At 39.9% G+C, this 12,514-nt stretch overlaps 1 protein-coding gene across 2 annotated transcripts; it reads right to left on the reverse strand.

The window, feature by feature from the left end:
* Positions 1–5,509: 5,509 nt before the first annotated feature.
* On the reverse strand, positions 5,510–10,302 carry LOC115155644 (zinc finger protein 148-like). Of its 2 annotated transcripts, none has more exons than XM_029702483.1 (7): positions 10,056–10,302; positions 8,966–9,280; positions 8,626–8,754; positions 8,254–8,377; positions 8,001–8,084; positions 7,758–7,876; positions 5,510–7,504 (listed from the first exon to the last, which is right to left on the reverse strand). In XM_029702483.1, exons 2-7 carry the CDS (start codon positions 9,254–9,256, stop codon positions 5,852–5,854), a joined length of 2,400 nt encoding a protein of 799 aa, XP_029558343.1. In that variant the 5' UTR covers positions 9,257–9,280; positions 10,056–10,302; the 3' UTR covers positions 5,510–5,851. The 2 variants fall into 2 exon arrangements, with proteins under 2 accessions (XP_029558343.1, XP_029558342.1); XM_029702482.1 differs by having other exon boundaries at positions 10,052–10,302.
* Between the last annotated feature and the right edge of the window lie 2,212 nt (positions 10,303–12,514).

Below are 12,514 nucleotides of genomic sequence, written 5' to 3' on the forward strand. Positions count from 1 at the left end.
CAAATTCAGAAGTGTAATTTGTGTATTTTATATGCCTTATGATGGAAAATAACCTAATCAATATCAAAGCATTTCTTCAATAAATAATCCTTATTTATAGGTCTATATTAATATTATATAATTATTATACTTCCAAGAAACCAGTAGGCCTACTGTATGGATAATTATTTTTATTTGGAAGGACATGATAAACAATCAAAAACCAACAATTGAAGAATCAGATTTTTCACAAGTCCTATATAATATATTGCATAAATCTAATAGAACTTTACTGAAATAAAATCAGCTACAATTAAAGCAGTACATTACATATAATATCCAGTTCAATCGAATCGACAACTAAAAGACCATGCAAATCAACATCTTGCTTTTGATCAACCATCTGAAATATAATAATTCATCATAACTTGACTAACAACGAGTTTACTATCCTTCCTAGTGTAGCTCAATGATAATACATGAACATCTGAGTCAAAATAACTCAGTCTCAAAGGAAGAAGCTCTTGTCCACAACTGCCAAAGAAGCTCAACATATCCAGAATCAAACAATTATCTGATATTAACTGAGGACTGTCTGCAATAATGACTATATGACATACATACTTCAGAGCCTTTTTACAAGCAACATTATATTTTTCAAAAATAGAAGAAAGTATTTATCAAAAACTTTAACATTTATACTTTTCCCCCCAATCTGATGAAACAAGTTTCATTTCCCCCCCAGCTTATACAAGGACACTTACGGTCAGTTTATGGATAGGGGGTTACTGTACGTGGTGGAACTGTCCCAAAAATGGGTTGCTTTTTCACAACCATAACAGCAATCTTTTCAGTTCCCTCGGTATGCAGTTGAAGAAGGAACATTTTGGGTCTCAAACTTATAGTATAAGTTGAAATCTAAGATAGTCATGGAGAAATACACATACAACTATACACCGTGCTTTTGAATGTGCTTTCTTTCACCGGTGTACAGTAGGTTTAGTTGAAAACTTAAACCCATACAATCAGATGATAACTGAAATGGGGGAAAAAAATAAAAAAAACATTTTTCACATCTCATGATTGACTACAGGTCAACATTTCAGTTATAACGCAGATGACATTGAATAATCAATTGTTGATGAATTTACGAGGATGATGCCCCAGGTATTCTTCAAACTGACAGTCCAGTCCACACTACAATACTGTAACTATTATTTCATGGAAGGATGGGCGGACTTTAATTACTACGAGTCAAATCACTAATGAGGGAAATAAAATAAAAAAATAGGTGGAAAAAACCTATGGTTTCACAGAACATGAAGTGACAAACATTAAACTGCAATGAAAATCTAATGAAAAGTGGCTCCATAAAACATTGTACACCAATCCTCACTGTAGCTACAACCACCAGGTTGTCCAGAACTGAAAATACACAAGCCAAAAATATTCTACTTATTTACAGCAGAGATACCAACTTTCTATACATTCTACAGAGGGAATGTTTACAGAGTAAAGTTTAGTAGCTGTTGAATCCAGAACGAAGGTATTTGTCCCTGATTGTCAGTAGAAATGTAACAAGTGAGAGCTAGCATTTGATGTAAAACATGTTGACATAATATAACTATCAATTCTATAAGCAAAACAATTTAACTTTAAAAGACATGAACAATAAAGCACAAAAAAGAAAGACATCATGCAAGACAAAATAGCAAGACCGAAATGACTAAGGCAAAATAACAAGAAAAATAATTTCAAACCATTTAATTTTGTCAAGGTAACTTCAAAAAGTGGCTGTTATTGTGTTGTTTCGCTTCACATGCAACAATTATATCAATCTGTTACAACAAATACCATAGAAACCCAACAATGCAAGAGAGACTCAACAAAATATATCTCAAAACTTTTCTGTAACCTCTGCCAAATATGCACAACTATTCAGAAAGTTAGGCAGTGTGTAATACAGTAATATCTATAAAGAAATAACCATTCACTTAAAATGTCATCGTGCAATTGAAATCTTAATTTTCAGAATTTTCTTGGGAAAGCACACAGATAAACACCCTAACAATAGATTACCGGTAGATAAAACATTTTTTATAATATCTGTGCTACAAAAGATAGAAAATCGGAAGAGATGCCAGTGGTCAGTCTTTGCTGTAAATAGCAAGAGGGCTAAAATGTTTGAAAGGGAAGTCCTTTTAAAGAGCAGAAAGTTCCACTTTCATTGTAAATAACTTTGAATTGGGTTTGTTTCAGAAAGTGCAGATGGGGCTAGTATATTTAATTAACAGTCACCAAAAATTACTATGAAACATATGGGGATATTTTAAAAAGGCACTGATGAGAACTAATAAAGATATTTTCCAGGACAGGAGCCTAAATGAAAGACAAACTTGAATCTCTTACAACTATATGTGCAATGTAGGATATAAAGTACTGCGGAATGGGCAATTCTCTTCCCCTCAAAAAATCAAGTTTCCAGCAACAGTTATGTGAGTAAAGTCAAAACGTATAAAATAATCACGATAGTTGTGATGGAAAGCAGAAGTTTCAATACAATTGTATTAATGCCCACAGATAATTTGTTCGTTCAACATGGTGAGATCTTTTTGTGTTGGTAAAATGTATTAGGCAAGAAATGGCAGTGGAAACGCCCTGACGTGCAAATATTGATATAAGAACCATCATATTGAAGGTAACTTGGAGTCGTGGGATGATATGGTGTGGTCCTCCCACTACGACTCGTCAGGAAAGCATGCAGTTCATTAGGCTACAGATTAAATAAGTTATGATGAAATTCACAGGATGGTGAAAGTGCAAGCTTGACATTGTTTTCCAATAAATATATTGAGTGTCTTATTCTGGTGACATGATGATCTATGCTTGGCTGTCATTTAACAAATATTCTCGCTATTATCCATCATTTCATCATGTAGGTAGCCAACCCACAGTGTCTGCGAGCTGTTGGCTATAGAGAACACATGCAAAGACCAGAGTGGGCACATTCCCTATATAATAACATTTTGGGGGTACAAAACCAACAGTAGAGTTGAAAATGCGATTTTTAATTTAATCGCAAAAGTTATGGGCACGACGTCATCACGCACAGCCTTTTATCCACAACAAGTTAATTAGATGGAAACATCTCTGGTGGGAAAATGTGCATATTGTTTTTAATGCAGAGTTTAGAATATTCCAATGAAAATCTGTCACCAACTGGATGGAAACCTACCTGCGCTGACATACATTCACCCATAATGAGGTGTGTACAAAACACAATGATTATTTTATAGAACTTTCCGGGCTGATTTCCCACTCTACTCATGGATTACTTCCCTTGCGGTCTTCACCTGCTACTGAGAAAACAGCCGTACAACTACCAACCCTTCTAGAGACTTAAGTCTCCAATGACTGCTTAGATTAATACATCTGCAATGAACCATGATTTGTTTCCCAATAAGTGCATGCAACATAACTGTATAACATTTCGATGACCTATAACAAAGCATTTAGATTCACATTTGAACCATGATCTAATCCCTAAAAAGATCACAATAAGATCATCAATTAACCTCACTTAAGGTACATTGTGCAAACAATTTAATATTCAGACAAATTACATTTGTTTATAATCTTTAGAATGGTCAAGACCAACCTATTTCTATCAAGTACTGTTGATTTGGATGAAGAATGACATACACACAAAAGTATGTGGACACCCGTTCAAATTGGTGGATTGGGCTATTTCCGCCACACACGTTGCAAACAAGTGTATAACATCAAGCACACAGCCATGGAATCTCCACAGACAAACATTGGCACTCAATAACGAGTTCCAAACGGCCTCTGGAAGAAACATCAGCACAAAAACTGTTTGTCAGGAGCTTCATGAAATACTTTTATATGGCCGAGCAGCCGCACACAAGCCTAAGAACATCATACGCAACGCCAAGCGTCGGCTGGAATAGTGTAAAGATAGCCGCCATTGGACTCTCGAGCAGTGGAAATGCGTTCTCTGGAGTGATGAATCACGTTTTACCATATGGCAGTATGACGGACAAATCTGGGTTTGGCAGATACCAGGAGTACGCTACCTGCCCCAATGCATAATGCCAACTGTAAAGTTTGGTGGAGGAGGAATAATGATCCCAGGCTGTTTTTCATGGTTCAGACTAGGTCCTTTAGTTCCAGTGTAGGGAAAACTTCAGACTACAGCATACAATGACATTCTAGACAATTCTGTACTTCCAACTTTGTGGCAAAAGTTTGGGGAAAGCCCTTTCCTGTTTTAGCATGACAATACCCTGTGCACAAATCGAGGTCCATACAGAAATTATTTGACAAGATTGTTGTGGAAGAACTTGACTGGCCTGCAGAGCCCTGACCTCAACCCCATCGCACACCTTTGGGATGAATTGGAAACCCGACTGCGAGCCAGGCCTAATCGCCCAACCTCACTAATACTCGTGGGTGAATGGAACCAAGTCCCTGCAGCAATGTTCCAACATTTAGTAGAAAGCCTTCCCATAAGAGTGGAGGCTGTTATAGCAGCAAAGGGGGGACCAATTCCATATTAATGCACAGGATTTTGGAATGAGATGTTTGACGAGCAGGTGTCCACATACTTTTGGTCATGTAGTGTACTTCATTCCACACCAACCACCATACATTTCTTCCAGGGGAGAGCTTTGAATCAAGTGACTAAATTAAGACTTATTAAATCAAAATTATCATATGATCAAATACAAATAAAATCATATTTCAGGCTACACACCATGAAAAAGGAGTTCAGCAAGCAACTGAAGAAAACATTCCTTACATAAATTATTTGAAATTAATTCTGTTCAGATAAACTGAAATGAAAAGGTCTTACAGCAGGTATACTGTACATTATCAACAAGTGGACAACACTACATTCAGCAGCTATATAGCATGACTTTAGAAGAATCTCCGAATTGTTATGTTGACATGGCCTACGGTAACATGGCCCGTGTTCATTGGGCCTCAGAGTAAGAGTGCTGATCTAGGACCAGCCACCTTGCCTGACGACTCACCCCGAATTTATTTCCGCTGCCCTATCGATCGCTACATACATTCTGTCTGAAACTTCCATCCTAGAAGTTGTTTGTGTGACTTCAAAATGAGGGGAGTTGTACAAAACAAATTCATAGGCGATTGGGTCATCCAACAAATCTAATCAGAGTATCAAAGTTGATAATGTCACGTTGGCTGGCCCTAGCACAACTAATTGGTTTCTGGGACGAATTAGAAAGGTCAGAATGTGCTTGCATTCTACAAATCATTGGGGGAGGCAGGCAATGTTGATTGGTAGCCAGGAACCCCCCCCTGTCCATACAGTCTTATTCATTATCATCTAAATGGAAAAACTGATCCTAGATCAGCACTACTACTCCGAGACGCTTTATAAATACAGACCCAGATATCTGGTGAGAGTTAAAGCAAGAAAAAGAAAGGTGGAAGAAACATGATTAAAGTTGATTAGAAAATGAAAACAGAGAAATAATTATAATGTAAGAGTTACTATGCAACCAAATCCTTTTCATTACACCTTTGTGGCTTACATTTCTTAATTTACATTCTAATAAACCCCAATGAGTGCTTTTTCCCCCGCAACCCAATTACATATGGAAAAGTGCTTCTCATACAGATATATTTTCCCCCCCTATTTTAATGATTACCAAAATGTACCATTTTAATCTAACAGAAAAGTATATATATATATATATTTTTTTAAATCACAAATGCTTCGAGCAACAGCCACCTTCGCAGTGTAACCTATTTTGGCAGAACAGAGGATATGTATATAAAAGTGCCTTCCAAAATGATCACAGAAATCAAAAAAATATCCTCAACCAAACGTTTGACTCCTTGTAGCATCAGGGGAAGAGTTTAATTGAGACCTCGTCTCAAGGGAGAATTCAGAGAAGTCTGTTCCATGACTTCGCAGACTGACTTGTCCATTGGCAATAGTAAACTGGGAGGTGATTCCAGAACGTGACGAGGCCTGGAACTGTGACCGGAAGTTCTGATCGAAGGTGCTGATTTGAAAAGTCTGATGCAACCCTTGAGCATCAGTCTTTTTCGAGGATGCAACTTCCTCCAGAAAGTCTTCGGTTGGCGACACAGCCGAGGGGGTCGTTTCGTCCCCTGAAAATGAGAAAGAGTGCTGGGAATCCCCTACAAGTAGTCCAAAATGGGGTTTCTCCAAGGTAGAGCGTAGTGGAGAGTTCATCCCTGACCTACCAGTGGTAAACCTGCTGGGGGAAGGGTTCTGTTTCTCTGTGGAGAACAGAGGCTGGTTGGAGAGACTGGGGCTCTCGGTGACAAAGGTAAGACTCTGGCTGCTCAAGTAGCTATCGTTCTGGCTGGTCCGCTCCAGTGCTTGCTGAAGGAACTTTGAGTACTCGTGAAGGAGGCTAGACTTCTCTGCTGGTGGGGCTTGAGGGTTACCTCCCAGGCTCTCTACCGGGCTGGCCTCAGACACATCCGAGGAGTTGATGGAGATGCTGGAGGTCACCTCCGTGTCAGCCACACTGAAGGAGATATCAGGTTGCCCATTGGCCTTGTTTGAGTAGTGGTCCAGGAGAGTCTGGAGAACCTCATCCGGGAGAACGTTCTTGTCGTGGTTGGACTTGATCTCGACGCTCAACGGCTGGGGTTCCAAGATGGTGGCGGGAACGGTTTCGTCGATGACATTGGCCACTGTGGCTTGTCTAATGGAAGGCTGGGACGTGATGCTGCTTACATTCAGAGCGTAATTGCGGTTGTTGGCCAAAGTGGCCTGCTGGAGATACCTCTTCTTCTTCAGGAACTGCATTGCATCGTCGTAGTTTGTGCTGCTGGATGCTGGTTTCGTCTGCCCTCCTTGGAGAGCATCTACTGGCTCCAGGTCAGAATTGGCCACATCCACATCCAGAAGACCTTGTTTGTCCACGATCTCGAATGTGTACCTGGTGATTTTGCCATCTTCAAAAGAGGACAAAGGGGACAGACTCACAGGTGGTTCGGGATCAGTTGGTTGCTTCAGACTCCTCTTGGGGACCTTCTTAAGGACCAGCTTGGGAGGATGAATCTCCTCAGAGGAGAGATTCTCCCCACCCAGCCCCAAATGCTGCTCGCCAGACGAGTCTGGAAGCTCCACAGAATAATCTGCCACAACATACTCATCTTTGACCACCTTGGAGGTAACCGCATAGAGAGGTAGACATTCGATTTTGTTCAGTCTTTGCTCCACCTCCTTATCCATGGCGCCAAGAGAAGTGACCGTGGCAACGTCTTCAGTGGCAGCAGCTGAGAGAGAGCATTGAGACTTGTCTGAAGTCTTCAAGCGTTTCTTCTTGGGCAGCGAGCACTCTTTGGCAGAGAAGGAAAAGCCCAGAGATTCTGTGTTGCGCAGGAGTCCTCCATCTTTCCCCGCTGCTGCAGCCTTGTGGGCTTTCCTCTCCTTCATCTCATGGCACATGCGCCTGTGCTTTAGAACCCGGTCAGTTCTGGAGAAGTACTGTGGAAAGCAAACCGAATGGGTTTGTGGCATACATGGATAGTAGCAGAATAAATGTTTCTAAAGAAACGTCTGCATGCTATATAAACCAGTTTTAAACTAGAATTTGAACTAGTGATGTATACTATTTGTGCCATCTTGCTAACTCCTAAGGTCATTGTCTATCATGGCAAACCATAGGAGTTGGCTATACAGCACAAACAGATATGGGACCAGGCCATTGAGATGTGCTTTGATAACATAAATAACCAACCTGGTGGCAGTAGTCACATTGATAGGGCTTCTCTCCACTGTGGGTCCTTCTGTGCCTCTCCATGTGGTATTTCTGAATGAACCTCATGCCACACTCCTCACAGCGGAAGGGCTTCTCACCTGACAGAAAGTCAAAGGGACAGCTCATTCTGTGGGCAAGTAACATCAACATTCAACAGGTGGGATCTTTGACTAACCATTGGCTAACATAGTTAAATCATCACTTCGTGGGGCATTCTCTTACCAGTGTGGATTTTCTCATGTCTCTGGAGAAGGTACTTCTGTATGAAGCGCATATCACACTGGCTGCACTGAAATGGCTTCTCACCTGAAACCAAGCAAGTTGGTCAGTTTGAATATAAGTAAGAAAAAGATGGTCAATGGGAAATTGTGTTAGCCTACTTATTATGCAGAAATTGTAACTTACAACAGAGGGCCTAGATCATTGTTTTGTTAATTTAATGTAAAGCAAGAGGCTTGACTGTCATAAGACATACCAGTGTGGATGAAGACATGTCTTTGTAGATGGTAGTTGGTTCGGAAGGCTGCGTTGCAGTGCACACACACATGACACTTTGGACTCTGGAGACCCAATGACCCATCCTCATTGATGGTGAGAATCTAAACAAAGAGAGATAAATGGAAAGACAAGGACAAGAAATGTGTCAATTCACAATTTATTTACAACTGAAGCTGGGTGGGCCTTCATAATTATTATTATTATTTTTTTTAATGGTTTTCATGTTGCTAGTTTTGGCAACAGAATTTGTCAGGTCCCAAAATAGATATTTAATCTGCACAGACCATGTGATTATAACCTTGTTTCATGCAATAATGATTTAAATGCAAAACGTATTATACATTTGCACCTTGGCAGGAGAGCGCTGCTTTCGCTTCTTCTTCTTGTGACACTCTGTGAGGTCTCTGGGCTGTTTTCTTTCTTTCTTCCCCAGCATTAGTTGATCAGAAGTCAGCTTCAACTCTTGTTTGATGCTTACCTACAAAACATTGCTTATGTTTGAATTTCACTGCTTAAAGTCAGAATGATTCTGCGCTCAATGGGTGAATCTCAAAAATCTTCAAAATGAAGACCGGGAGAAGAGAGGAAGTAAGGAATGACGAAAGACTTGAGATTCACCCAATGTCACGATTTACTGCATGTATGGCAAGAAGACTTGCAAAAATAATGTATGCATGACATGGACTCACAGGCAGCTTGTGTGAGAGTCTCTGATTCATTCCCCCTTCCCTGCCGTTCTTCACAGTCTCCTCATGTACCACCATCTCATCAGTTGGGATCAGGTCATGGGACACCATTGAAACCCCTGTCAGGTCATCATCATCCTCTTCATCATCATCGTCTGCTAACAGGGGGTGGTGGGCTAACCCCCGCTCGCCCAGGGTCATGACGACTGGACCTCCACCCCCTAACCCCACCCTCTCATCCACTCCCCCACCACACTTCAGCAGCATCCCCTCCAGCTTGTCATCGATGTTCATCTTAACTTAGAGGGACCTACGTGTCTGTGGGGTCAAATGAGGGCAGAAGTATTAGCTAGCTAACGAGTTACTGTAACTTAGTTAAAGACAACGAAAACATTTAGCTACATTTAATAGGGGTCATCACTGAGTAATCTCGGGTTTAGCTGACAGTTAGCTAACTGAATAACTAACAAACAAAACCTTGAAGGATTGTCAGCCAACTGAGTAACTACTATAGCCATCAACAATCCCGTTAAATCAAAATAACACAGCGAGCGTTAGTACTAAAACTAGCTAACGTTAGTAGGCTAAGGCTATTGTACATAGTAGTAGCTAGGCTAACAACATGATATGTCGCTATAAAATAAATTGAGCGGTCAAATGGCTAACTAGCAACCTAGCTAACTAACGTTAGATGTTAAGATGATTGGTAGCTTTAGCTAGCTAAACAACTTTACCTAAACAAGCAACACAACTAGCTAGCTAACGTTAGATAGCTATCAGCGTTGACAGGCAACGTTAGCTGTAGCCTGTTAGCTAGCTTGCTACATTGGTTAGCTGTGAATAGCAAACGTTAGCTAGCTAGGCCTGATCAGAAACAACAACCCAGAAGAGCTAGCAAGAACTCAAGTCAAGATTTAGGTTAGCTTCACTCAAGTGAAATCGAGAAGTAGCTAACGTTCGCTAATGCACGGCAGAAAACTGTTCACAACTAGCTAGCTGTCTAGATAACGTTTCTAACCAAATATATATATGTATTACTAACGTTAGCATTAGCTAAGCTAGCTAACGTAACGTCTTTAGACTGCTTACCTACTTTGGAGTCTAATAAGGTCGTTTAGCAGTCATGGTTAATCTGCAAAAGTGTATCCGCTGTGTGATATATGCCGCGAGAGAAAGAAACGTCACCGCATTTGGCCCAACTGCAGTGCATGGGGAATGTACGGTAAATTGTCTAGTTTGCGTTGTGATGTCCTTTACCTGTAGAAAATATTTTGTAAGTAAACCAAGATAGACCACAACGTATCGATTCCAATGTGAACAAATGAGTCATAGTGGGCAGAACAAACAAGAAGATGGGCACAGCCAAGCATAAGCTAGCGAGATCCTATTGGGGTGTTCTAGCACAAATCTGCATATGTCCATTAGGGAACGCCTACTCTGTAAAGTGCGCGTGTGCAATAACTCAATTGGTCTTTGCGCACCTTATAAACAACGCGATTTTAAAAAACTTTTGCAAAGGGTAAAGTCTACAAATCTTAGTCCACTCTTTTCATAACATATATTAGTTTTGGGAATAGAAAACTGTGTTTAGATCAAATGTTTCATCAATGAGAAAATTTGCAGAACGTCGCCCAAAATCCATCTCGTTCCATCTTCTCCCACTACCCGCCTTCAGGCTTTCGCTCACTACCATATTTAGTAGTGAGTGGAAATGCCAAGCGGATGCTTCACATTTATACATCCAGTGAAATATCTGTCTAATTGTTCTATCTGTGCCCGGAGTGACTAGTGGAGCAAGACTACAGTGTGTGCTCTGCAGACCTTTTCTACATATCTTTAGCGCGCTCGCACGCAGAACTAGAATGACTACGCTACTATTTGTTCCCAAAACACGATGTTTAATGCATTCAGGAAACAGAATACTGTTTGACAGATAGTCATATCAAAACTTCCTCATTAACAAAAAATAAATCAAAGATTTGTTAATGAACTTGCTATTAAATCAATTAACTAGTACACCAATTAACTCAGCTACTACATGAATCTGATTAGAGCACAACTGTATCACCTAAGTCACAGGGCAAACGGGGCCTAAAAATGTAAACAGATTATAGTGCATTATTACCAAAACACTATTTTAAGTTAACAACAGATGGCAGCATTCACTGAACATCGATTGCTTCTGTCTGATAAGCTCAAAATGGAAAGTATTTGTATCATTTAGTCAGCCTCCTTTCCTTTCCCATAGAAATATATACAATACCAGTCAAAAGTTTGGACACACCTACTCATTCCAGAGTTTTTCTTTATTTTTACTATTTCCTACATTGTAAAATAATAGTGAAGACATCAACACTATGACATAACACACGGAATCATGTAGTAACCAATAAAGTGTAAAACAAATCAAAATATATTTTATATCTGAGATTCTTTAAAGTAGCCACCAATTGCCTTGATGATAGCTTTGCACACTCTTGGCATTCTCTCAACCAGCTTCAAGAGGTAGTCCCGTGTGGACCTGTGTGGCTCAGTTGGTAGAGCATGGTGTTTGCAACGCCAGGGTAGTGGGTTTGATTCCCACGGGGGACCAGTACAGGAAAGAAAATATATAAAAAATTATGAAATGTATGCATTCACTACTGTAAGTCGCTCTGGATAAGAGTGTCTGCTAAATGACTAAAATGTAGTCACCTGGAATGCATTTCAATTAACAGGTGTGTCTTGCTAAAAGTACATTTGTGGCATTTCTTTCCTTCTTAATGCATTTGAGCCAATCATTTGGGTTGTGACAAGGTAGGAATGTTATAAAGAAGATAGCCCTATTTGGTAAAAGACTAAAACCATAGTATGTCAAGAACAACTCAAATAAGCAAAGAGAAACGACAGTCTGTCATTACTTTAAGACATGAAGTTCAGTCAATCTGTAAAGTTTCAACAACTTTTAAAGTTTCTTCAAGGGCAGTTGCAAAAATCAAGCGCTGTGATGAAACTAGCTCTCATGAGGACTGCCACAGGAAAGGAAGGCCCAGAGTTACCTCTGATGCAGAGGATAAGTAAATTAGAGTTACCAGACATTACCAGACATTGCAGCCCAAATAAATGTTTCAGAGTTCAAGTAACAGACACATCTCAACATCAACTGTTCAGAAGAGACTGCGTGAATCTGGCCTTCATATTTGAATTACAGAGTGAAGGAAAAGCTGTAATCAAAGGAAAGGGTGGCTTCTTTGAAGAATATAAAATATATATACAGTTGAAGTCGGAAGTTTACATACACCTTAGCCAAATACATTTAAACTCAGTTTTTCACAATAACTGACATTTAATCCTAGTAAAAATTCCCTGTCTTAGGTCAGTTAGGATCACCACTTTATTTTAAGAATGTGAAATGTCAGAATAATAGTAGAGAGAATGATTTATTTCAGCTTTTATTTCTTTCATCACATTCCCAGTGGGTCAGAAGTTTACATACACTCAATTAGTATTTGGTAGCATTGCCTTTAAATTGTTTAACTTGGGTCAAACGTTTTGGGTAGCCTTCCACAAGAT

Source organism: Salmo trutta, chromosome 20, assembly GCF_901001165.1.
Source record: "Salmo trutta chromosome 20, fSalTru1.1, whole genome shotgun sequence".
NCBI classification, from domain to species: Eukaryota; Metazoa; Chordata; class Actinopteri; order Salmoniformes; family Salmonidae; genus Salmo; species Salmo trutta.